Source organism: Haemaphysalis longicornis, unplaced genomic scaffold (assembly GCF_048455015.1).
Source record: "Haemaphysalis longicornis isolate Haplotype H1 unplaced genomic scaffold, Haemaphysalis longicornis Haplotype H1 scaffold_1, whole genome shotgun sequence".
NCBI classification, from domain to species: Eukaryota; Metazoa; Arthropoda; class Arachnida; order Ixodida; family Ixodidae; genus Haemaphysalis; species Haemaphysalis longicornis.
Window position 1 is genome coordinate 293,287,023 of NW_027526203.1, and position 25,819 is coordinate 293,312,841.

A 25,819-nucleotide genomic window follows, 5' to 3' on the forward strand; every position below is an offset into this window, starting at 1 on the left:
TAGGAGCCCTCCTAACCTCTGAAGTTAAGCAATTTCTGCATTTTAGAGGACACGAAAATGGTTTCTTGCGGGGCGATTTTGAATCGGTGCACTGCGTGAGGTATCCGCCAGAAATTCGCTATGTATGAAAATGGCCCGTCAAAAAATCCACTAGCCGCTAGACTAATTTTTTCCCCGTCAGAATAAAATGAAATCCGCCAGATTTAGCGGAAAATCTGCTAAATTGGCATCACTGGTCGAGGCTGCAATTTGAATGAAAAGGGGCATCTGGGCAGGTACATTGCGCAATACAGAACGCTATTCCCGCCTTGCATGTTTTCCCTGCGCACATGGACTTCTTTAGTCAAATCTTATGTTGGACTTCGTCATTTGTCGAATTTACGCACTTGGTCACTTCATTTGCTCATTCTGGAGCGCTGTGGTGAAGGCCACCTACGGAGACATGATTGGGAGGGCGGATTAGCCAGTCAAGAGTCCCAGCATGCGATTACACTCTGAAAACGTGATCATCGCTGTGACACTCCGCAAACCAATCATGATGTGTTACGTTGCCTGATTCAACAGCGAATATCAGAATTGTGAGCCGTATCGTATATCTGGCGTTGTTACTGGTCATATTCCTCCCTTCCTGGAAGGAGTGATAGTCCTCTGAGGCGCATTGTGGTAAAGAGGAGAAGGGAGGAGGAGAAAAACTAAAGGACAGGCCGAGAGGTTATCCCGGCGTAGAGCCCGGTTTGCTACTCGGCACAGGGAAAGGGGTGTTCAAGGGATGAAAGAGAGGGAATACGAAAAAGAGAGGATATGGCTGTGGACGCGCATACAGTCGTTCATCTAGGCTTCTGTCCTAGAGAAAATGTAGAAGGGCTTTTGTTGCCTTCTGCGAAGTCGTTGATAGAGATCGATATCCTAAGGCGGTCTCAACTGTGGACGGTTGATTGTCCAATCGGCTGAGACCCACGGAAAAGTGTGTAGGTCGACAAAGACGACCACGACAATACTAGTCAAACACGCCGGGGACAATACTACAGGTGAGACCCATTAACAGCCGTCACAGTAAAATATGATTTGCATTATTACATTACTCAATACGAAAAATACAGCTCTGATTTCGCAATACCACAGACATTCTTTTTTTTTTTTTGTGAACGTAGTGTGGACTTCGAAATTCTTTCAATTCCTTCGATTGATATTATAGTGATGCATTGTGGTGAAAAAATAGACTGGCGAAAAGTTTCACTTATAGTGTTGCTGCTGGTGATTTTATAACAGAGAGGCCATTCTCCCTTAAGCAGCTCTCTACTGTCAACCTGAAGTGTCAAGGTAACATGCGTTATACCCATGCGTTCCTCCGTGATTCCAAACCATTGACTTCCGTGGGTGTTTGTCCGCGATGCAGAGAGGGCATGTTACGAACAACTTTTTTAGTGTGCTCGGAATAGACTTCTTGTCGATGGAGTGGTTTTGTTTCGTAATGATATAGAATTTTGCCCGAGGTGCTTTGCAGGGCTATTTTTGAGTTGTTGTTTCGAGTTGTCACCATAGCGTCTGTCTTCTCCGTAAAGAGCCACCTCGAAGATCTGGTCCTGGGTGCTGCTTCAGCAAGTGCTCAGGAGGGCCTTTGGTCAGTTGTTGTGGTTACAAAGGGCAGTACGAAGGGAAGTTTTTTGTAATCTCGATGAGCAACTATTTAACTCGTTCGGACAATCGTAAGCAGCATTACTGTCAGACATTGGGGCAGCATGCTAGTTTTTGTCGATAACATTCATGAGCTCACAAAAATTGGTGATAACACACATTTATTTATAAAATACAACCTAATATTTGTGATGGGAAATGCCTTCGTCACATAAGTCTTGATGACCTTGATGGTTCATGATTTCATCGATGTCCTCCAGACTGAACGACAAGATGTGTAGCTGCTTCCGTCATGAAAAAAAAGCAAAGCAACCTAACGATGTTGTGCTCGCCACTGAATGAAAGCATTGATATGAAATGAAGGTGCCTTGTGTAATTGACTTGTCCGTGCCTGTTGCACAGAGAAGCAAGTTAAAAATTGCCTCAAAACGTGCGGAAGTGGCCCGGCCCCATCTGGTTGCTCAAGGAACGTTACAGCTTGCGTAGCCTCCTTCGAGCAGCGCGGAAACAACACACTGCGATGCTGTCGGCTGCAGACATTTCTGTCTGCTTGCCTCCTTTGACACAACTCATTCTGGCGCGCGTGTAAACATGGGTGATGGAAGACCTTTATTGGCTGATCAGACCATCTACGCTTGCAATCGGTGTACCTCGATTGCCTACATCTACGCGATTTAAATTGTGCTATCTATGTATGTATCTAGTTCAACTGCAAAGATGACAAGTATTATGTCTCCACGACGGCAAAGAGCGCCTGTTAAATTAGGGCCCCAGTCTTGATAGGGATGTTGGGAGGAAATGGTGAGAAAAGAGCCTATCACGCAAGTCCCTGACAAGCGAAGCTAAAGACTGCACCAGGAAGCCTTCAAGTGGAAACAACAGCAGCGAGATAGCGATCGAAAGAACAATTTATACTCGGAATCCAGCCTGCACTACACTCTAAGAAAGCGCCGCAGGTTAGTTTTACCACAGTGCTACGGACCGACAAATCCGCATAAACAAATGTGCGACTTTAGCGAATGGCGAGCGCCATCATTCAATTAAAGTAGAAAATGGGATCGGCGCAGGGACAAATCGCACACTTTTTACGCTAATATGTGGGTACTGAGCGCTGTGGTGAAGCCCACTAAAGATTTCTTAGAGTGTATAAAAGTACAGAGTGACGACGTCAACCGAATCTCCGCACTCAGGTCATCTGTGTATCGAGTGCCCAACCCGAGATGGTGCATCGGCCATCCGGTTATCTACTTGAACTGAGAAAAAAGATGAGTCTGCAGCAGCTTAGTTTGTAGGCAGATTTGACAAAGGCATGGCTTGCACGCGATTTGTTTGCTTGCTTCTAACTTTAACGAATTTGACAAACGTTCATTTACAATTTCAACTGGGACAGAAACTAATTTTGATTAGTAGTTTTTAAAAGAAAGTAACTGCTTACCATGCGGAGCTCCACGTTCTGAATATAAAAATTGTTCTCAGAAAAAAAAAAAAAAAAAAAAAACTGGGTGACAACCCATGTATATTGTAGCCTGGCGCTTCTTGAAGTATCATTTTGAGTCTTAAAACCTTCAAGTTCGCCCTTCCCGCTACTTTATTACTACGTCGACGAGCAGAACTGGCTTAAGGGCAAGTAACGCCATGGAATAGTTACCGCCTGCTTCGCCGCAACACAAATTTCTCGAGGTTGCAGGGCTCCCAAGGCCGACCGCTTGCAGCCATGTTTCAATTTCTAACCCACCTAGCCCATTGCCGAACTAATATCAGAAGCGCTCGACAACGAACCGTTTTTCTTTCTCGGACGGTGTCATCTTTTCGATCGAACCGTTGAATGCATTATTCGTGTGCGTCGTTTCATGTCGCTCCGTGATGGCCTTGGGCATAAAGATGCCCTTCTCGATGAGGCCCACGGGACATTCTACCGCGAGGAAGAGCAGGTAGGCAGCGATGTAACTTAGCATTGTCGTGCCGAGGAAGAGCATCACCTGGGGGAAAGAAATGCGGTCCACAGTTAGTTTACACGGAGTCGCAGGGATTCCGATTGAAATCGCAACAAGCTCAACAACAAGCGGGAAGTGCTTCAACTGCAGTATATTTAGCGGAACCCCCATCACCCCCAAGGCCCAAAGGGTAAACCAGGTGTTTACGTTATCCACCGCTCACAAGGCAGTAACACTCACAGCGAGCCGGCGTAGTTTGAACTGATTCATCGTGAGGCCTTGCGCTACACAGACGGGGACAAGAAACGTAGCACTTGCCCATCTGTATCTATTCTTGGCCCCGTTTTTGTAGCACAATTACACGACAAAGCACTTAAGCTCTTCCCGTTATCTTTCGCCACAGGCGCTAATGATGCAAGCGATAGCCTCAGAAAAATCGTAGATGTATGCGAGTAACAAGGAAGGGTAAAATCAATGAGTTTAGATTTAATGGCAGCGACACGGCTTTTGTCCGGATTGCACAAGCGGCTTTTTAACCCCTAAATCGAATCTTAGCTAACGCTCAGAACAATATTTTAGTAAACTGCATCTGTGGTTTATTTGCTTAATACTGAAAGAGGGAGCAGTCGGCGAATAATATTTCAGTGAATTTTCAGACACATGCATTTTAATAGCTGGAAAGCCGTGAGCCGACCAATTTGCTGCTACAGCTGATTCCAACTCAACGTATTGTGCCTTTCACGAGAGGAGAACCGAGACGTACTTTAAATATCTCCGCCATCACATTCCTCTGAATGCTCAGCTGGCGGGCAAATATCACGCACCGCTGTTGTAGATAGTAAACTCGCCCTTTATTTGTTACTTTACTCCTCGCCTGGGGCGTTCGGTAGGCACGTTATGATATTGCTTCGTCTCGAAGCCTTGTACAACATGAAAACATTTTATCGTATTCAATTCCCTAACGCCATCTGCTGCCCTTCGGGGCAGCAAATAGAGATCTGCGTCCCCAATTAAGTGAAAAGTTTAACCTTATATCTATGACTCCCCTATAGTCCGTGGGACAATCCACAAAACTAAAAAAAGGCCTTTCTCGTCCTGCAGGAGTTGTTTCATGCTACAAAGAGCTGGGACCACTGCCAGGTGCGCGCGTTATGTGTAGGTTCTTGTGGATGAGTGGGGAAACGCACAACTTGGTTTTATATTGTTCTGAATATTCGTTTTAGTGAATCCAGAGAAGACCGGCAAAGAATGCTTTAAGAACTGCACTCATAAAACTTGCCGTAGAGTTAAATATGAACAACTTGAAAGTAATGTTAAATAGGCGTCCAGAAAACTCTCCGTTTAGGCTAGGAAATGAAATACTACAAGAGGCAGAGGAGCATAGCCTTCTTGGTCTAAAAAACAAGTAAATAAGACATAGAATTAACATGGGTCGGGGTGCAGTCGGCAAACACTCTTTAGTAATGAACAGTAGTCTTCCCCTGTCGCTAAGGAAAAATGTAGTCATGGACAGATGAAACGCGAACACGAAAATGTGAGCCAGAACACGCAAATCTGAAAATCGCTGTTCATGGAGGCCCGATACTGGTGCTCTATTGGTACATTTCGAAGGGCACGTTTCCCAAATTTGTGATAGTAATAAAGCCACGCGTCAATTTGTCTTGCATGGAAATAAATCCCGCTAATTGTGTGTTCTGGTTCATATTTTCGTGTTCGCGTTTCATTTGTGTATAACCTTACATGACCAGCGCGCACTCCCGGTGACGGCTTGAGGGGAATAAACTCTGGAGCTTACTGAAGACTTCGAAATAAAAACTTGGGTCTGTCCAACGACCCATAGAAAGAAGAATGGTAAGAGTAACGCATAAGAATAAGCAATAGGAAAATAGCGTTCTGGATAAGGCAGCAAGCTCATATGGAAGACATCCGAGCTGAGCTCAAATTAAGAGAAAAAACTGAAGGTGGGCTGGGCATGTCATGCGAGGAAGTGGGAGTCTTGAACCATCAGGGTAACAAAAGTGTTATATATAATGGACATATTGTTACTGCATGCAGGGGTCTATACAGTAGGCCTATGTAGAATTTTATATACCGGGTGCATAGGCGGTCTTTAAGCGTTCATGTAATTTGAAATGTTTAGTTTTGACTCCCCAGGTTCTGAGCCCTGCAACTGTACCTTTTTGGCACTCTAAAGAATGGAGCATCCAGCTCCAAATGTCGTTGGAGTAAATCAACATTTCTCTCTCTCGTCATGATATCCAGAAAGTATTTCCCGCACGCACGTACGCATGTACGTGCGTCATAAATCTTACCCCTCAACTTTGTTTCACTAGAGTTACAGCCGTGGTAGCGCGTAGAGCCTAAGCTCAAAAAGCGCACCAGACGATTGACGTGTTATGCTGCTGCAGAAGATTCTTATGAATCCTGCTTATACCACCAGTATTCACGTTATTGAGGAATTGCATTTTATCGCAACCCTCGAAGTCTGTCTTCTGACCAGTTCCTTGTGAATGGGAGGATTTTTTCGAACATTGGAGTCTTCAGTAGCTTACCATGGGGAAGTGGTGGTACTCTGCGATTTCTCTCCGGTACGCGACTCGAATTGCGAGAACGAACACTGAAGTCAGGTAGGCACCCAGTGACAGCCGGCTGAGCGGCACAAAGAATGACCAGGACAGGAACTTGTTGAGAACACCTGCCCCAAGGAAAAGGAAAAACGTGTGAAAATATGCCTATACACTTTTCACTCGTTCTATCTACTATCAAAACTGCGTAGTTGTTATAAAAAGTGTAACATTTCCAGTAGTCTTCAAACTTCAGATATTGTATGCCCATGGCCATTTTCTTACGTTTAAATAAAAAACATTAATTCGCAGTTAGAATCAATTTAGTACAACTGCTCTGATTTATGCTTTAAGCTGTTATGGTGTAATAACAGTTGTTACTCAAGTAAAAACCCTTCTTGCTGACATCTCGGTTCTTAAACATGCTGATCTGCGCTTTGTCCTGCGTATTGTACGGAGACCTCGTATTTAGCTAATTGTTTTTACATTTATCCTAATATCCCTTCCTGCACACTTATATTCCTTTTAGGGTATTATTCTGTGTGTTCTTGAGACAGCCTGTCCGAGAAAATGTCTTTAGACCAAGCTGACACTGAGTGAAATGAAAAGAAACTGAGTTTGGCTCAGCCACATAACCTTCCCTTTTACACACTCCCGAGCGCCCGCATCAACACAAACAATAACTTGACGAATAACTAGTCCAGGCAGACGGTTTGACTGAAAGATGCGATCTCCACTGCTCAGTGCAAAACGCCATCATCGTATTGCGTAATGGTACATCGCATCGCACATTTTTGAGTGACATTACTTATTGGGCCTGTTCAGTTATCGAGTGCGCTGCAGTGATCTCAGTGATTGGCCATTCCAGTGCGTGGAATGGCCAATGGCTATAGGAAAACCTCCATGGCTATAGGAACGCCTCCGAGTGTAAGCAACCTGCTTATATGCTTCCAGTGCTTTTACCGAACTTGTGAAGAAATTAGCTAGTATACTCCCACTAGCATTGTGTATGATTCTATTGTTTACCTTGGTTGGACGCTAAAACATAGAAGACGAAAATTGGCAGGTCTGTATTCGAACCGATAATGCAAAGATAGAGCGTGGCTTTAATGATGCTTCGAGGAAATGCTGAGAACGTCGCGCGTTTCTCGATCGGCGGCGGACGTGAGCTTGGAGTTATAACCCTGTGAGGCGCCTCCGACACCTTTACGATTCATGCCGTATCTCTGATCACAGCAGGATCTTTCTTGCGGGAACAACTGCGAACTTTGTCAAGCGCACGGCGTCGCTTTTCCAACTGCTAGGCCGTGAGCTGCTTCCTAGGAGCCATCTCAACTAAAGTACGACAATTGCCCAGCACGGTCTTTTACCAACACCCTACCAGACTAACATCCCAGCGCTCACAAAATCTGCGTTCTCACGCGATAGGGATACAGCTGTTGCTCCGCGCTGCGCAATAACGCGTGCGTGAACTTGCCGCCGCTATGGCCCAGTCGTGGAACATGCTACACCGTATTAGCGCACGATCACGTGTGGCGTTGCTGACGCGCTCTTAAAACTTCTGATTCTGATTGCACGGTTTAACGCACCGACGCAGCGTAGGCGATGAGGCGCGCCGTAGTGGAGGGCTCCGGATTAATTTTGACAACCTGGGGATCTTTAACGTGCGCCGAAATCTCGTACACACGGGCGTTTTTGCTTTTCGCCTCCATCAGAAAAGCGGCCGCCGCGGCCGGGAATCGAACCCGCAACCTTGTGCTCAGCAGCGCAACGCCTTAGCCCCTGAGCCACCGCGGCGGGTCGCTCTTAAAACTTGCCCCCAGCCAATACATCATAACCTCCCAAGTGACCCCTTGCCGGTCGGCATCGGTGCGTGAGAAGGCCTTGATGCATAGTCGCAGTGCACGATGGGATAGAGTGGTTGTCCCACGCGATCACACCTAACGCGTCACTAAGAGCAGCCGTGTAAAATAAATACACCATTTTCTTAACGACAACAACTATTCGAGCAAGATTCGTGGCGTCTAGGCAGCAAAGGTGTTTTAGTTTCGCACAACCGTGTTGTATGCCGGTGACTGCAGCGGCACTGGCATGACTGCGCGCGCTCAGTGCGGAACTGTACGCTGCTGCGCATAACAGTACGTCGACGCGGATTTGCCCTGGGTAGCATGGTGCAGTGCAGCTAAAGCGTTCTGATATCCCAGCCCATTCCAAGGTTTCTAGGGCGACGAAGTGGGGTCGATTGCAGGTGGCAGGGTAGAAGCACTTGCCTGCTCGTCCCGTGACGCAGGCGAACACGAGCCAGCCCACGGCGATGGCCCAGACGGTTCGGTGCAGGCCGGCGTAAAGGCCCGCCTCCAGCTGGCTGGGGAAGTTGCCCTTCTGCCACTCGACCGGCGCCATCACCACGCACAGGCCGACCGCCACGGCAGCCATCCACAGCACGGCCTGGACCAACTGCACGACACCACAACCCGTGAGAGGACTGAAGTAGAATCACACGAAGATTGGCCGCTTGGATGACTGTAGCATTACGTCGAGCTTCGCTCACTTGTTACAATTAGTTAGGTCAGAGTGAAGTTGTGCACGTTACGGAATTCCCTTGTGCTATCAATACATGACCGTCTACGGAGGGAGTATCGTTGCAGAATACGGCTGCAACTCGAATCTATCCTTTAAACAAATTATATGGGGAATAATTTATTCTTAACCATAAGAACGTATATATATATATATATATATATATATATATATATATATATATATATATATATATATACCATTACGCCTATATATATATATATATATATATATATATATATATATATATATATATATATATATGCCAGCCAGGCGAGAGATTGCCCTGACGAAAGCAAGTCTCTTTGCTGAAACGTTGGCAACAATAATGCTTTTACCTTGCTGAAAGTTTTCTTTTCTTATATATATATATATATATATATATATATATATATATATATATATATATATATATATATATATATATATATATATATATATATATATATACATATATATATACATATATATATATGATTGATTGTAGGGTTTACCGCACCGACGCAACGCAGGCGATGAGGTGCACCGTAGTGGAGGGCTCCGGATTAATTTTGACCACCTGGGGATCTTTAACGTGCGCCGAAATCTCGAACACACGGGCGTTTTTGCTTTTCGCCTCCATCAGAAAAGCGGCCGCCGCGGCCGGGAATCGAACCCGCGATCTCGGGCTCAGCAGCGCAACGCCTTAGCCACTGAGCCACCGCGGCGGGTATATATATATATATATATATATATATATATATATATATATATATATATATATATATATATATATATATATATATATATCTATATATATATATATATATATACATATATATATGTGTGTGTGTGTGTGTGTGTGTGTGTGTGTTTGTGTGGGTGTGCGGGTGCCTTTCTTCGATCGATATCATAAGTCACCACACAAAACTGAACATAGTGATCTACCAACACAGCTTCGCTGGTCGCCCAGCTTCAGAGTAGTGGAAGGTCTCTAAATTTCTTCCGCTGTTGCGCTGCGGGTGCCAAAACTAAAATCGCAGCCATACAGTATATAGGTGCACTCCATCTACGTATTTCAGCCCTATACGGCATATTAAAAATGGCCATACCTTCGAAATCTGAAATAGCGCCTCCTCCCACCTTCCGGCCTACACATTGCCCGCTGTGGCACCCAGCTGTAACTACTACAATTATTCGCATCGGCCACAATGCGCTTGGCTAAGCTATGAGAATTGGTCGCAATGTTACATCCGCTGAGCAGAGCACGTCTGGCGCCTGTTAGTAGAATTACGGAGAGAACAAGAAAAAAATGTCCCCCACCCAGTCCACGGTATGAACGTGCTTGGTAAGCGAAGCCAAACTGGTGCACGACTGAAAGTACAAATGTTTGTAATTCGCGATTTAAGCATACTCAGTTAATTAAGTTAAGGAAACTGGAAGGGACTACGGTTTTATCTTTGAGGATAAGGGTGTCCGTTTCAGGGTGGCTTCCGGGCGCTGCTGAGAGGACCTAAATGCAGCGGCTTCGTGTTATTTCTATCAGAAGAGCGAATGATATTTATCCTTGATGCGTGTTCAGAGAACACTTCCCGCAGCTACGTAGACGTGTCAGCACTTCAACATGGTATAACTTGTTTCGGAATAATTTTGACAAAGGACGAAGTACAGTCGTTTTATGTAACCCTACCTCTCCCGTGGACTGCCATCTATTGACAACAATCGGCAATTTCGAATTGTTTACAACTCCACTGTAAACTAATTATGACAAGTAAGCAAAACTGGGCGTAATGGTACAGTCGTCTTAGCGACAAATTGCGCTATGTTGCTTTTCAAGAGCTCTACAGTAGAGTAAGAGCTACAGAACATTTGCGAGAAGGTTGGCTTTGCCGCAACGTGTTTTGTGTCAGGAGACATGCTTGAGACTTCGGGGGAAAACGGTATACAGCTTCGCTTTGATTATGAAACACCCATCCTATAGGTAAAACGTGATTGACAAGCAAAGCCGTCACTCGGTTTCGCTATGTAGATTGCTATTATCATGAACCGCTGCACATTAATCTGGGAGTAGGCAAATATCAACTAGGCCACAATCACAGCGCCCATAAGATGCACTGATGGTAATTCCACATTCCCCAAATTGGGGAAAGAACGAGCCCCTGTCCCGTTCCTAGGGAGACATATTTGCGGATCTCCAATGGCTTTCCCCTCGTGTAGAACAAAGCGCAAGCCCTCACCTCAATAGCGTCAATTACCCGCACATGCAGGGTGAGCGTGGTAAATTTTTGTGTGCCTGAGTAGATTAAAGGGACCAAAGAATCTAAACGCTTTGTATAAAACGCACCCAGGTTTATACTCATGCCCGTCTCCTTGAGTATTATTACATCTGTTTACAGAGAGAGAGAGAGAGAGAGAGAGAGAGAGAGAGAGAGAGAGAGAGAGAGGGCTGTTTAATTCGAACTGGAGAGGTCAGCCATAGAAGCGGCACGGCTTTGCTACGTAAGATATAATGATGATTCCAGTGATGTGGGATGACCGTCGGAGATTGGGGAGAAAACAATGAGAGAGACATAAAACAGAAAATATAAAAAAAGAGGCTCTAAAACGATGGAAACAAAATTAGAAGGGAGAACTAAATGGAAAGTTGAGTAAAAAGGTAGGTAATGATTCCGAGGAAGCAGAGAACCGCAAACCAACAAAAAGAAAAAAAGAACACGTGCAAGGCAATGCCACAGCTTAGGCAGCTCTCCTCGCCCGCGGGGAGGGTCACTTCCAAACGGCATAATTTCGGTAAGCATCTCAATCCCAAACACTTGGAAGGCCTACTAAAAAGCCTTAGTTGCTTGAATTCTAGGACTGCCGAAAAAAATGAAGACAGCATTAAGCACCGTTCCTGCTACCTCGACGCAATACCAGCGGTGTAATCTCGTTCAACACTGATGAATGTTCTGCTACGCAGTGCGCCGGCGGTTTCTAACGGGAGGACTAGAAAGTGCGGCCGACATTTTATACGAGGGGGTAGGCGGGCCGCAGGCGTTCATTTCTTCCCAAATGCTCCCGGCCGATGTTCGCTCGATTCTCGTAAAACACCGCGACACGCCTAATGGACCCCGAGGGTGCTTGGGAAATTCCGACACAGCAGCCTGCGTCGCTAAGCAGCAGCGTCGTCCCTCGGATCGAACAGCGAGCCTAGCTTCCTCCGCCGCCTCGCCGGGGTAAATACACAAAGCGCGGCTGAAAACACTGTTTCGCGCGTGAAGGAAACAGTAAATTTTAGGCCCTTGTAAATGTGCGAACTACGCGCCGTTAATCAGCGAGTGCGAACCGTGTGTTCCAAAGTGCGGGACATTCTCAACGGTGTGTCGGGCGCGGCTTTTCGAGAGAGCAGGCTTGAAAGGAGCTTCACACAAGGCGCCCGGCCATATCCAAACTGTTATAATGCGCTTCTCGCCCTTGCTACAACAACGCGGCGTCATCAAGCCTCATGCTCAAGCTCAGGACTTGTTACAACATAACGAGAGGGGAAATGTCCACAAAGTAAAGGAAAGTGCGCATACATTGCGCCGGAGTTTCTAACCCAGTCCTCTAAGCCGCACCGTGTCCCAACTGTATTAATGCTGCGGATTTTAAAGGAACCTTGATGTGAGTTGTGCAGATTACGTAATTGCACCGACCGATAGAAATGTACGATGCATAGGGCATTTCTCAGTTCTTTTCGGATGGCTTATGCGCTTTCTTTTACCGAGAAAGTTCGTTCGACAGCCCCGTTTCCCTCGCACCATTCACGCAACCGACCTGCTGATGTCGATAATCTGACACACTGGTAATCCCCAGGGGCTAAATTTAGCGGGTTGCTAGCATATTTATTCTGCACAACCTGTCCAGGAATAAAGAAAGCAATGTACGGCATGTGGCTCTTTCTTTTTTAACCTAGGAGTCTATATTTCTGCTAAATTATCAAATTATGTATCGCACGAACAAAACCGCACTACAAATATAACATCAACCAATACCCATCAGTGTCGCCTTAAGGGTAGGAACCCTATTCTCGGGTCCCTAGGTAGCCTGCTTTCCTACAGGAATTTTCTTACAGGTTCCTTACGAGTTATAACTTTCCCTGCGACACTCGCTTGACTGCAGTGCCTTTCAGCGTATGGCTCAGGGAGTACTCTTGCCCCGGAGTAGTCACCAAGGTTACATTTTGAGCTCAAAGCAGTGTTTTACAGAATTTTCAGCTGATGTGGTCGTTTCAAGTATGTACGCTGACTTCTGGCAACCTTGAGTCCTATCGGGGTCCTTATCGCGAACGCAATTGGCTCCGCGACCTAGAGTATTATTTCGATAACACTGCGGGTGTAATGTGTGCTTGCATACACGGTTGGATCTATGGCCATGTTGAGGCTTGCAAGCGTTTTCATCGACAGATTTACAGAGAATTCGTAACGTAATGACCTGCGTTCTGTGACTGAGCATTCGCTACGTATAGCTTCATGAATGTGCGGCGGGCAATGCCATGAGACGCGGATACGGCCCAAGCCGTTAAATGACGGCGATGTGGGTTGCGCTGGGCCAAACGCAGAAGGTGGATTCTACTCGACTCGACTTGAAAGCCAAAATCTATACCCAGAGGTCTCTTTTGATGACCTGGATTCACCTTGGTGGTTCCAGAAATTATCAGGGTTGAATCAGATACTCGATAAAAGCGGCTGGCTCATTTCGAGTCATTGGCGGCGCACTTTACATAGCCCATTCGCAATTTTTGATCACACCTTTCCTGCATTTTCCACGTGAATTCCAACTCGAAAATCACGAGAATACCCTCGGCTTCTTCAAGAAAAGGGAATTTGTTAGCTTGGGGAAAAAAGTTGTGTCTCATTGACTGCAGGGCAAAGGTCTCTCCCACTAATCTCCAATTAGCACAGGACCGGGATAATTGGAGATTAATGGGAGAGGCCTTTGCCCTGCAGTGGGCGTAGATAGGCTGGTGGTGATGATGGTGGTGATGGCGATGACGACGACGATGATGATGATGATGTATCTGGGAGAAAAATCCAAGTTGTGTCCGCTTCAATATTTTCATTTCGCCTCTGTTTCAAAACTTGACGTAGTTGCACTCCGGAGACCTTACCCTGCACTACTGCACACACCCGTGTAGTCGGCACTCAGCCAATCAGGGCTCGCTCGAAAGGGATCATTTGAAATGAACACGGCGTGAAAAAAACTGAGAAATGCGCCCTGGTGTCTATCAATCATAAACAGCGTCTTTCTGAAAGACCGCGAGCTCCGAGGGGGCGTGTAATGGCCAGAATTCTAGCACCCAAATGTTGAGTGTTCAGCAATTTTGCGTTCCATGCCTTGGACTAGCGCCATTTTTACGAAACTATTACCTGTTTTCTGTGAACGCTGAAGCTGAATCTTGCTCTCAAAAATGCACTAGAAATGGCAGTGGAGAGGGCCTAAGCTGATTGTGGGGTTTCATGAAATTGTTGGGATGAACCTAAATAATGGCCATATTGTGTCCTGGATTGTCTGCAGCGTAAGCCTATTTCATACCTGTGGACGTAAAACTGCCAATACGTACCAACCATTTAATTGCATGAATATTTCGTGGTTCTAAGCACAAGGGGGCCAGCAGTTTTTGGATTGTTGCTTTAGTACATAGAAAATTCGGTGGTACTTTGCGATGGAGCAATGTGCTAATCGGGGCCGTTTTGTTCTGTTTTAGTTTCCCCAAGTTGCCTCCTACTCGTGAAATTCTCACAGAAGGATTCTTTTAAACGTGGGTGTATCATTATACACGACTATTTTTATTCTGAACAGTAAGTGGAACATGATAAATTACAATAAGTCATACAACGAGCATTGCACGTTTACCACGTGGCTGTTTTGGCACGCCAGTGGCTATTTGGCCTAAAAGCAACAAATGAAATTTGCTACTCTATGGTTTTCCCAAACCGTTGTGAAATCGCGCTGAGTTCATTTGGTTAAAGTGAAATGCTCGGACAGCCGAACAGCTCTACAACGAACGCCTGTATACGGAATGACCTGTTTGAGAAGCAATTGATAAGCCGCGCCCCACTTCCTATTCAAACCATCCACTGTGAACTCCTCTAAAACGATAATCTGTGTATAGATAAAGGTTTCACTGCCCGCAACTGTCTACTTGCAATTTTAGCGCTAACACATACCGACTGCTACCATAGCGAAAACTACCCTGCGCAGGTCGCGCACATGCAGCACAAGTACGCAAACGTATTTAGAAAGCGCTCAGGGCGCGCGCAGAGGTGGGGGAAGGGGGGGGGGACACAATGAGTTCTTTTGGTGCAAAACATAAGTTGCTTACATAGCCACATGGCCATGGCACACGATCAACATGATCTTCAGATATAACTCAAGCTGCTGCAAGGCAAGCCGAGCTTGCCTTGCAGCAGCTTCACGGCAGATTGGAACGGCAGATTGGAACAGCGCTACAAGAGTCACTGGAGGAGTACTACGGCAACGCTGTCTTGTCCTCCTCACTTTGTCCGGGGTCCTTTGTGGCGCTGTTCTAATCTGCACGTATGACTTCTGGCCAGCGTGCTTTGTATTAGCTAATGGGATAATGCACCAGTAAATTCAGCGTCAATAAAGACAACGACAATAAGTAAAAAAAAACAACGATGAAATGTGTTAAGTTAACGCAATGACTAGCTCGCTACCTGGCATGCACGATAGGTCCCCGCGGCTCAAGACGTTTCGATTGGAGACAGCACCAAGCTCTCACCTTGCTGATCTTGATGTGCGAGTACTTGAGGGTCAGGTAGCCGAACAAGATGCCGGTGCAGTATGACCCAACATGGGTGAACGGCCTCACGTACACGTAATCCACAGTGTTCGAGGGTCGTCTGTGAATAGCCCAACGATACGTTCCATTAGCACTGGACGTCCAGGGACACAACCTAAAGTAGCTACCACCCAGAAAATGAGGCTGTAGGCGTTAATTTTACCGGGATGGGCGTACCGGATGATGCTGTTTTACACAACACAAAATTTGTGACTCTGTTCTGTGTGGCCAACAAGGTAGCCAGGTTTCAAGCATTTTTGAAACGGGGTAGCTACAGTGGTTCTGCAGACAAGGATACCTGAAGCGCATGTTGCTGTGTCATAAGGAATGATATGAAGTTTGCTGGAGGACCTTCCAGATACGTTACCTGAAAGTAAATGTGGGGCCAACATTGCACAACATCAATATTTATCTGCTGTCAGGCAAAGTTGCCCTCATGCCACTATTAACAAGAAATTAAAAGCGTAGTATTACTATAGAATTGTGGGGTTGTACAGTCACTTCATCGACTTTTTTTCCCTCTCCGCGTTGCCGCACCACAAAAAGGGTGCATCCCTTCATTGGAAAAAAGAGGGTGCCTTACCCCATCACCTCTTTCCAGAATTTGTTTGTATGAGCAACGTGGCATGGCTTCAGAAGCGTTGGGGGAAAATGCATGGTAGAATGCATTTGCAAGCAGTTGTCACCAAAACCGGAGGCGAAAAGCGGAAACTCCCGTGTATTCGAGAATTCAGCACACGTTAAAGATTCCCAGGTGGTCAAAATTAATCCAGAGCCCTCCACTACGGCGCGCCTCATCGCCTGTGTAGCGTCGGTGCGTCGAAACCCACAATCAAATAATCGCAAAAACTAGTTGGTGTCGGCTTCACAATATTGCACCGCAGTGGCCGATCAGCTTATCGGGCTAAACGCGATGAAGCCATGCCTGGGCAATGAGGCGCGCCGTGGTGGAGGGCTCCGGATTAATTTCGACCCCCTGGGGACCTTTAACGTGCGCCGAAATGTCCAACACACGGGCGGTTTCGCTTTTCGCCTCGATCTGAAAAGCAGCCACCGCAGCCGGAATCGAACCCGCGTCTTTGGGCACAGCAGCACAATGCCCTAGCCACTGAGCCATCGCGGCTGGAGCACTATATTGGCGAATAATTGCGATGGAACAAGCAAACTAGACCAACGACAAGCCTGAGCATATGATATGACAGAAAATTATGACTTATGTAACATTACGCAATGCATACATGACGTTATTGCATTGTGTGATGTCGCAGCAAAAACTGCTTTTCTGAGTTAAATAATCTGTGGCATCGTAGTTAGTGAAATTTGCTCCTTTCATTCAGGTGCGTTGTGGAAGAGCAAATTCACGGATGGTTTGACAAGTTCGTGCTCCCTCCCCAGATGTAATCTGCGGGCATTTTAACCATTTGCGCTGCTCTATTGCAAACGTGCGCAGTCATTTACGTCTTCCTTATAAAAAGATTCGGTGCTAACAGAGGTTATAAAACATGTCCAAAAAAGGTCTTAGTCACCTCAAAATTACGGGATATTTCAACGACCAGTTAAATGCAGTCGAGGCAACCCAAAGAAATATGCACGATACGAAGTGAAGGTGTCAACATTGAATAAAATTTTCGCACCCGCATCATCACTCCGTGTCGAAAATAAAATCTGGGGGAATAACATTTATAGGTATTTAAGGAAAAACTTTTTAGAAACACGGGGCTGCAGATTTCGACTAGGACACCGAAGCAGAAAGGCACACAGACTCAAGCTGCGTAGTGCTGGGGCCTTCACTCTTTTAACAGCAGTTTACAACTATATCGTGCAGCTAGACTTCTTTCGGGGATCACGATCGAAGCTGGAAAGCTAACTTCGTTTTTCGCTGACAACGCCGGAGAGTCACCTCCAGCGTCCTCATCGCCGTCATCAAGCGCTGCTCGTACTTCCGGGACGGAGGCTTGCAGCTCCCAAATGCTTGCCTCCTTCGGCTTCTCGCGCCGCCCCTCGCTACCCGTTCTGTTGTTCGCACCTGTTGCCTATCCCACGCACCGCATGCGCTCGCTTCTTCCTCTCAACTGGAATATTCTTTATTCGCGCTCACTACTGCCTGCTGCTCGCTTTCCTCTCTCTCAGTGCAAAGATCTTACGTTGCACGGCCTTATACCTCGTGCTTTTTGTTATACTTTGCTATCGATGCTTATCATTGCATTCATTGGCAATGAATGCTAGTTAAGAAATGTTGGAGCGATGGCGTGCAACCATTTTTCCTCTGCGGATAAATAATGCTAGCGCTCTTTGTATTAAATAATGGTCGCTGGAAACCATTGTCTGGTGAGAGCCACACCATCTGGTCATAACCCACAGCAAGCGTAAACCGTGTTTTTTATGTTTTCATCGTGGCGTGAGCGAAAAAAAACTCCCTAAGTTCTGGAATTGTGCGGAAGCTCCGGGAGTGCCGTTCAAAGTATATGGAAAGACTGCTCGGGAGCTCATTCCGGATATTTTCGGCCTTGGTAATTGCCCTTTATTTTTGCATTCCGAAAGCAGCCGTGATATCTGGGACTCAGCTTCTTTCTGCCCTGGTTCCAAACAAGGGGTACAAGTCCCTAAAAAGAAAACGTACAAAGAGTCGAGATAAAAGCAACGCATAAAAAGCCGTCTTACTTTGAATTGTACCCTCCCCGCGAAACATTGTGCATCCGACAGAAGCCGTTGCGAATTCTTTCTAATCTTCACGTAATAAGCTGCAGACAATAGGGCGGGAGGGTTTTCCGTCTGAGTGTGAAAGCTTGACGCAAGGGAACAAAATTGCAGTAACCTTAAGCTTTGCCCTTAAGCCTGAAACGCGATATCGTTATCGGGCTCCGTTCGCATGCCGTCAAAACTTTCTGAGTGGTGAAAACTTTCCGCTCCGGCTTGCACGCCATCTGTTGGGTCAGCGGCTTACGATCCCAGAAGTTTCCGTGGGCGCAGCAAGGTGTCGCTAGGGGATTTTTCACTAACGATCAGTGCCGTTGACAACGCCGGCTTTTTTGCGACACACGGCCCTTAACGCAACGCGCTAAAACAAAACAAATTAAGCCGGAATTGCTTATTAGGGAATTGTCATACATATACAGCATCACCTTCGTAGTTGAATCGTCATCGTCGCGCTGTCTTCTCAGACGACCTGGCGGGCTTGACCGAATTTGTGCGACTTAAACTAGTCGAACGCACTTGTTGGCGCCTGTCGAGCCGAATTTCTTTGTTTCGTTTTTTTTTTGTGTGTGTGTTTGGCGCCGCTCGTGGCAGCGCGACAAAGAATCATTTCTCATCTTCTGTTTTTGTTCTTCCTTTATCTCGCCTCTCGAGAACGCTGTGTTTTGTATCAGTCTTTTTCTGTATATTATTTTTGATGTGTTTGGCGACGCTGGCTACAGTGCGGTGCTCAGCCTTCCTGCATGTTTCGCTTTTGTTTTGATATTACCTGTGGTCTCTTTAGCGCTGTTAATGCACTTTATAAGCGACCCCAAACCATCCACCGCCGGCGGCGGCGGCGTCCGCAGTGCTCCTCTATATTTAAACAAGAAACAGCATCCGGCGCCAGGTTTCGATCCGAGGACTTTGCGGCCGCAGCGCGACGCTCTACCGACTAAGCCACGGACGCCACGCTGATATCAGTGTGAGTAACGCGCCTTATATCTTTAACGCATTCAAACTACGTCGTCAGCGGCGTGCGTTGGCGACTCAGCGGCGTTATAGCGGCTTGATAACTGCGTGGTGTACACGTGATACTACAAACCCGATGGAAGAGATGGAAGAGAAGGCGGCGAGGCGGTGGGCTGCGGGGGCCGAGCGCAAGCGCCGCAAGCGGGCCGACAACCGTGCATTCGCACTTTCACATTCTCCCCCTCGGGGAAATGTTTATAAGCGAACGCTTTCTACCTCTACCCGCCAAGGGTTCTTTCGCGACCGTTGGTGTCCCCAGGAAACTCCAGCGAACAAATAAAAGAATTTACTGGCACCGCCGGGAATCGAACCTGGAACTAATAGACTAACAAAGCGAGAGCCCGTTGTCTTACCGATTCAGCTACGAGCCCACGCGAACACGGGAAGACAATTGGTGTACTCACCAAGCACATCTACGGGTTTACCCCCTGCCTTCTCGGTGAATGCCATGTGAAAGCGTCACACGACCACTCACGCCCGTCTAGCAGCCCTGTGCGCACCTTGCTCATGTGCTAAGAGTTGCAAAAATTAAAGGAAGCTCACACCAATCCATGGAATCTCACTTCTAGTACGCCAATGTGCTAAATCCTGTGTCCTCCAGTGTTCACGTAAAAAATCACAGCTCCTTGTCATCCGCCCTCACGCCAAATTAAGGAATACATTCAAATACTCGTTGATGACCAGGCCATCACTCCAAACCCCAGCATCAAGATCCTGGGCCTACATTTCCAGGCCAACACCAAGAGTTACGTCTCCTTGCAGCGCCTCAAAAACAGCATTAATCTAATCATACACATGATCAGGCGAGTTGCCACCAAGAAGCGAGGCCTAAAAGAATCCGGTACCTTTCGATTAATTGAAGCTTTTTAAACATTGGCATTTTACTTCTGTAAAAAAACTCCTACCGCAATTTCTAATAAAACAAGGCTCCAAGTTTCAGTTATGTATTCGTTTCTTCCCTAATATCTCCACCAGGCGTGCGCGTGTGCGCTTAGCAGTGTAGACCTGTACGAACCGCAACTTCAGTGGTTGTAGTTTGAAAAAGTTTTTTCTATATATATTTCGCCTTCATACTCGCTGTTGTGAAATGCACATACATGGTGCTATTCATTTGTCGGTCCACGAAAATGCAAGCAGTAGGGAATACGCGGATGAAAATTTGGTCCAAACCTGCTCCTTCTGCCCCTCTCCCAACAAACTACAGTTTACTAGCAAAACAGTGCTACTCATGAAAAGGGGCCGTGAAGACAAAATCAAAGTCTTGTTCACTCGAAAGACGGTGTTTACCTTAAAACAATTAGGCCAATTGTAATGCCAACTTAAACGAAGGACTGAAGAAATAAAGGTAGGAAAGGCAGGAATGTCAACCAGGCTGTGGCTTAGTTTACTATCCTACACGTGGGGAAGGGGAACATTGGGAAAGAAAGATGAAAACAGTAAAATAAGGGGAAGGTAAGGACAGAGCGTAAAGAGGTGTGGTCAGCGTGACGGCACTATAGACGATATATAGTTCATTGACTTCATAGAGAGTAGTCTTTTGTGTTATAGTCTTCTGTGTAAGGTCGTTGTCGTTGTTTTCAGGAAATACAGGAGCGCTTTTGTCGCCTTGTGCGTAGATGACGGTGAAGGCCAGTGGCCCAGGATTTTCTCCACTGAGAACGGCCGCCGAGAATCAAGCTTCAGTAATGCTGAGGAGAGTTGCCTTCTTGCCGATGAAAAACGTGGACATTCGCATAGAAGATGGCGTATGGTCTCCGGTGTGTCACAGTCTTCACACGCCTTACTGTATGCCATTCCAATCAAATGGGAGTAAGCATTTGTAAAGGCGACTCCAAGCCAGAGAAGGCAAAGAACGGTTGCACTGTCGGCATTGAAAGGGCAGACGCTGCCGCCCGCTTGGCACAGCAAAAGTCGGAGACCATATCCATTCCATTATCCAGGACGGACGCCATTAGGGCTCTCCGCAAACTTCCCCGGGAGACCACGATAGCCAAATGGACTATCCAAGAGTTTACGAGCTCTAGTATTCATGCATCGGACCCATTAGGCCTCCCGATGCAAACTTTAAGAAAACTGAGCCAGATATACAGCAAAACAGATAAAGCAATGGCGACTCACTAGCCAATTTTCGCCGGATTTTTATCACATCACAGGGACTTCTTTGTGAAAATGGAAGGACGGCTGACAACAGACACCGCCGATAAATATTGCTGTGCAATTGCAATGACGTCTGTAGTCGCGTTTGATCTTATCGCTTGGATGCTAACATGCATTCAACGCACTGATTACTGTGTTTTGCTGCGAAGCAGTATATGTCTCCCCCTCCCCCCCCCCCCCTCTTCCCAGTTTATTCTGGGGAAGCCCGTTTGCTTGGCGCCGCTGCGGGGCTCTTCCTCGCCACCGCCAACCCCTCTTTCACAATGGTTATCCCAACGGTTATTCCCGGAGCCACCACCGATGCCTCTTTCACAAGTTGCGCAGTCAGCGGACAGCGGCCGTAGCGCCGTTATCAGATGGTTGCGGAGAATCAACAGCAGCGAGAAAGGGTGTAAAAACGCCCGAAAGCCACCGCCGCCGCCGAGAATGCAGCTGTGGCCGTTGCCGCCTCAAATTCCACCTCGCCCACTAGCTGCGGGTACTTGCCTGTTGAAAGCAACTTTCGCCATTCTGGCGTGGGAACATAATTTTCCTTCAGCTTTAAAGCATGGAGGAAAGAACACTTGAAAGCCATTCCGAGCGACATTGTCGTGTGGGCAGCCCTCGTTCACTAGCTGTTCATAGTTCTTGTGGCGGAAGAATAATAATAGATCTTAGTCTGGCCGCATATAAAGTCTTTCTCTGTCCCTTCGCCGGTGTATTTCACGCCTAATTATGCGCCCATCCTCTATTGCCGGTTTAGACGGGCACGAGTTGGGGTGGAGGGAGGGGTATGCACGCGCAGCAGGGCTTACTGCCTATACCGATGACATACCCGTTGTGGTGGTGGGAGATTTAAACGTGGGAGTCTCATGGCTCAATGCGCCCTGTCAGCTGTCCCCCGCAATCGAGCGGTTTGGGTCTGGGACACTGGGTTGGTGGGTTGCACAGACAATAAGGTGCTACGACTGGGCAGCAAAGGGTTGCCCACGTGTATATCCGCTAGAAATAAAGGTATATCCACCTTCGAGGTGTTAAGTCAATACGGGATGGATGCATGTCGTTCGCTTGGAGGAAGAAGAGCGGAAACTGAAGAAGCGTCAGCCCGAACAGAAGAGGGAATGGGCGCGAAAACAACGAAAAGCCACTGCCGCCACGTTGCTGCCTCACGTTCCAGCTGGTCGAGTGGTTGCGAATTCCTCCCGGATGAACAGGAACTGGCCCGCTTGGAACGCCAACGTGGGCCAATATCACTTGTTCAGCTTAAAGTGGTTTCAGAGCGACATGTTCGACACTGTCTTTCACTTCTAAGCACCCGCTCATGACCGGTTGCCGGTTTATACGTGACGGGGTGGCAGTCGAGGGGAAGGGGGGGGGGGGGGAGTACCAGCAGCTAAATGTTTCATGCCCTTCCTGATTATATGTCCGCTGTGGTGGCGTGAAGTTTAAAAGGGGCCGTCAAACAGCCCAATGCGACGGGTGCGGTGACCTCATTGGTACAGGGGATTGCGCTAGCGTGCTACACTAACAGTAAAATGCATACGACGCGGGAGGGAAAGTCACAGCTCTACATTTGTCCGCTAGGACAAAGCTCGGGTCTTTCCAAATTTAGTTCAAGTAATTGGCTAGGAAGTATGCTGAGTCGTAAATTACAAACAAACGTGTTTCTTTTTCGTGCACTCCGTGGAGGTCGTGTAGCTTCGCAGGTCATCCGTTTTCACAAAATGAAAGGGCACTAACATTTTTTTTTCTTATTTCTATTACTTCACTGTTGTCATCGTGTAGCACGAAATTTTAATGGTATCGAATATCTGTTTTTTTTTCCGTAAAAAAATGTCTTGCCTGGCCGGAAGTGAGTTGAGTGAGTTAGCAAAGGCTAGTTATTTCACAATAAAGAAAGTTCTGTTTTATCTGCATGGTCCCTTAAAAATAAAAAAAAGCAGCACCGGTTATCTGCCCCATGCCAAGGAAACACCAGCAGGCATTAAAGCGGCTATTTCTTTACGGCAGACTACAGCTCAACCATTACACGGCGAAGATACACTTCGATGCAGTTCAACCGCAAGCAGTTCAAAACCGTTCAATCGTAATTACAGCCTGGCCCAGAACTTTCCGACGTGGAGTCAAACTTCCCTTTTTCCCCGCTGGGTGCTAACCGCCCGAAAAGGTAGGGCGGTGTAAATCTTCCCTTTGAAAACACATTCTAGAAGCCTGAGATCCAGAATACTTCGGTGAAGCTACCAATAATGACTGCACTTTAGCTTTGTACCTACGCAAGCTACTGTGCACCGGATTCAAACATTTTAGTGCCATCAAACGTTATAGACCATCGTCCCCATTGTTACGCTGGCGCTGGCCACCCAGACGGCTGTATACGTACTGGTACCGAACTTGATGTTTTTCAAATCTGCTCTTCTGACGTCTTTTGCTCGGCCATATCGTACACCTAATGTGCCAGCCACCGCAAGTTTGCAGTTCGAGGTGAGCGTAGCGGCATAAAGAACTCAGGATGAGTAATGCCACGCCCACGGAGATAAAAAATAAAAACAGAGAAAATTATTCACCAGGGATTCTCTTTAAAAGCGAGGAATTCTTCGGCTACGGAGTGTTAGTGCGAGACAAGTGTGAGTAGCGGTTGTGTGCACGTGTATGTGCGTGTCTCTGTTTCCCTAGTTACTCTAAAGGCAGCTTTTATGGTGTGTGGCGCAGTTAGTCAGAGCAGTGCCGTGTGCAACTTTCCTGGACGCTAGCTGCGCGGCTCTGCTGCTGATCAGGAAGACTGTAAATTAAGGGGCCTATTGAGTTACACCAGGAGTCGAACGTGGTATAAGTTGTTTAAAAAATATCGCTGGTCCTATCACACGAATGTAATTTAATTGCATACGTTCGACCGCAATTGTGCACGCATGCTTAGTAAAAATTCGAAGATGGGTACCGCCAACTGCATGTTATGAAGAAAGCTCCCTCTTAACTTTCAGGGTCGGCCGCCTTCTGGCACGATTTTCTCTGGACGCTATAATTCATTTGAACGGCGCCTAGGATGGCTTCACAGCTAATGTCACAGTCCACTTTCGTAGGAGATGCGATATATAACGAAACCACTCCGGCGCTGTTTACCGGCCGCCGAGGCATTCGAGCAAGGCTGTCGCCGCCCAGAAACGCCCCGATGGCGACTGTGGATGCCGTCCTGGTAACCGGCAGAGGCTGAAATTACACGTTAGTTTCGAGAGGCTCTTCGAGACAATGCGTGGCAGAGAAGGAATACCTGGGAGTAGGCCTCCCGCGCACCCCTATGGGCAGGGTAGAGGGAGAAATGCTTGCACATTCCGGGTACTCACGCTTGGTTCGAGTCGGACATCAGCAGCGGCAGCGGCTGGTAGTCCAGCGTGTACGTCTGGAAGATGACGTAGGCCGCCGTGGCCACCGTGCCACCAATCAGCAGAAACACTCCCAGCTTCTCACGCCTGCGAGGGGGAACAAGTTAAGTCGGTGCCGGCACTGTTCCGTACATTTGTGGTAGTCGGCCACTATTCGAGAAACATCGATTGGAGGCGTACAGGCGATTCGGGTTCATTAGCTTCAGCTAATGCCTCGATGAAGGAACCAGGAGTGCCAGGAGCGAAGTCGCTTTCTAAGGAGCTGGGCAGCGAAAGAGAATACTAGACTCGCCAAATTCGTTCGTAGTGGTCGACCTTACCGCGAAGGACTAATGAGAGCCAGAAACCGCTCAAGCCAATTAACAATTACAGACGCCTTTTATAGGCTTTCGCGCGCAGTTTTAGCTCTTCTGCCTTCAATATAGCTAGTGAACGCGTCCATATGGTTTTCCTTCAGCCACCTGTTATTTTTTCCAGTGATTTTTACAGATTTTCTTCGTCGGTTTCAATCTGAAACCTTACATTGGTCGCACACAAACTAAAAGACTCTGTACTTCACAGTCCTGATCGCGATCAAAATTATGGAAATTTTGTAACACACTCAACACAGACAACCACATGAAAATATATAGCAAATGAAAGCTGGCCATATAAATAAAATTTTGGCACACTAGCTGGAGAAGTTGAAAATAACGGGATGGAATTTAGATTTCCGCTATCGTTATTTCCCTCTAGAAATGCCGTTTTCATTGCTGTCTTTTTTTTTTTATTAGGGTGCCGTGGCGCAATACGTTCGGTGATGTGGATTTGCCAGATGTGAACTGGACACCGCTTTCCCGACAAACTGTGATGATGATGATGATGATTGTAGGGTTTTACGCGCCGACGCAACGCAGGAGATGAGGCGCGCCGTAGCGGAGGGGTCCGGATTAATTTTGACCACCTGGGGATCTTTAACGTGCGCCGAAATCTCGTACACACGGGCGTTTTTGCTTTTCGCCCCGACAAACTGTGCATTTCTCATTAGCGGGCAGCGCCATGCGTGATTTCGAATTCAGTGGTATGCTAGAGTGTTTTATTTCATTC

General features: G+C 47.0%; 1 protein-coding gene across 1 annotated transcript in view; it reads right to left on the bottom strand.

Annotated features, from left to right (window-relative positions):
* Positions 1 to 1,920: 1,920 nt before the first annotated feature.
* LOC144169953 (O-acyltransferase like protein-like) overlaps positions 1,921 to 25,819 on the bottom strand; it is an 80,058-nt gene continuing 56,159 nt past the window's right edge. Inside the window, exons 11-15 of the mRNA XM_077699413.1 lie at positions 24,695 to 24,820; positions 15,456 to 15,576; positions 8,404 to 8,590; positions 6,122 to 6,264; positions 1,921 to 3,614 (exon numbers count right to left, since the gene is read on the bottom strand). Of these exons, the coding sequence (XP_077555539.1) occupies positions 3,393 to 3,614; positions 6,122 to 6,264; positions 8,404 to 8,590; positions 15,456 to 15,576; positions 24,695 to 24,820 (799 nt within the window). The 3' untranslated portion in view covers positions 1,921 to 3,392. The remainder of the gene's footprint in view (positions 3,615 to 6,121; positions 6,265 to 8,403; positions 8,591 to 15,455; positions 15,577 to 24,694; positions 24,821 to 25,819) is intronic.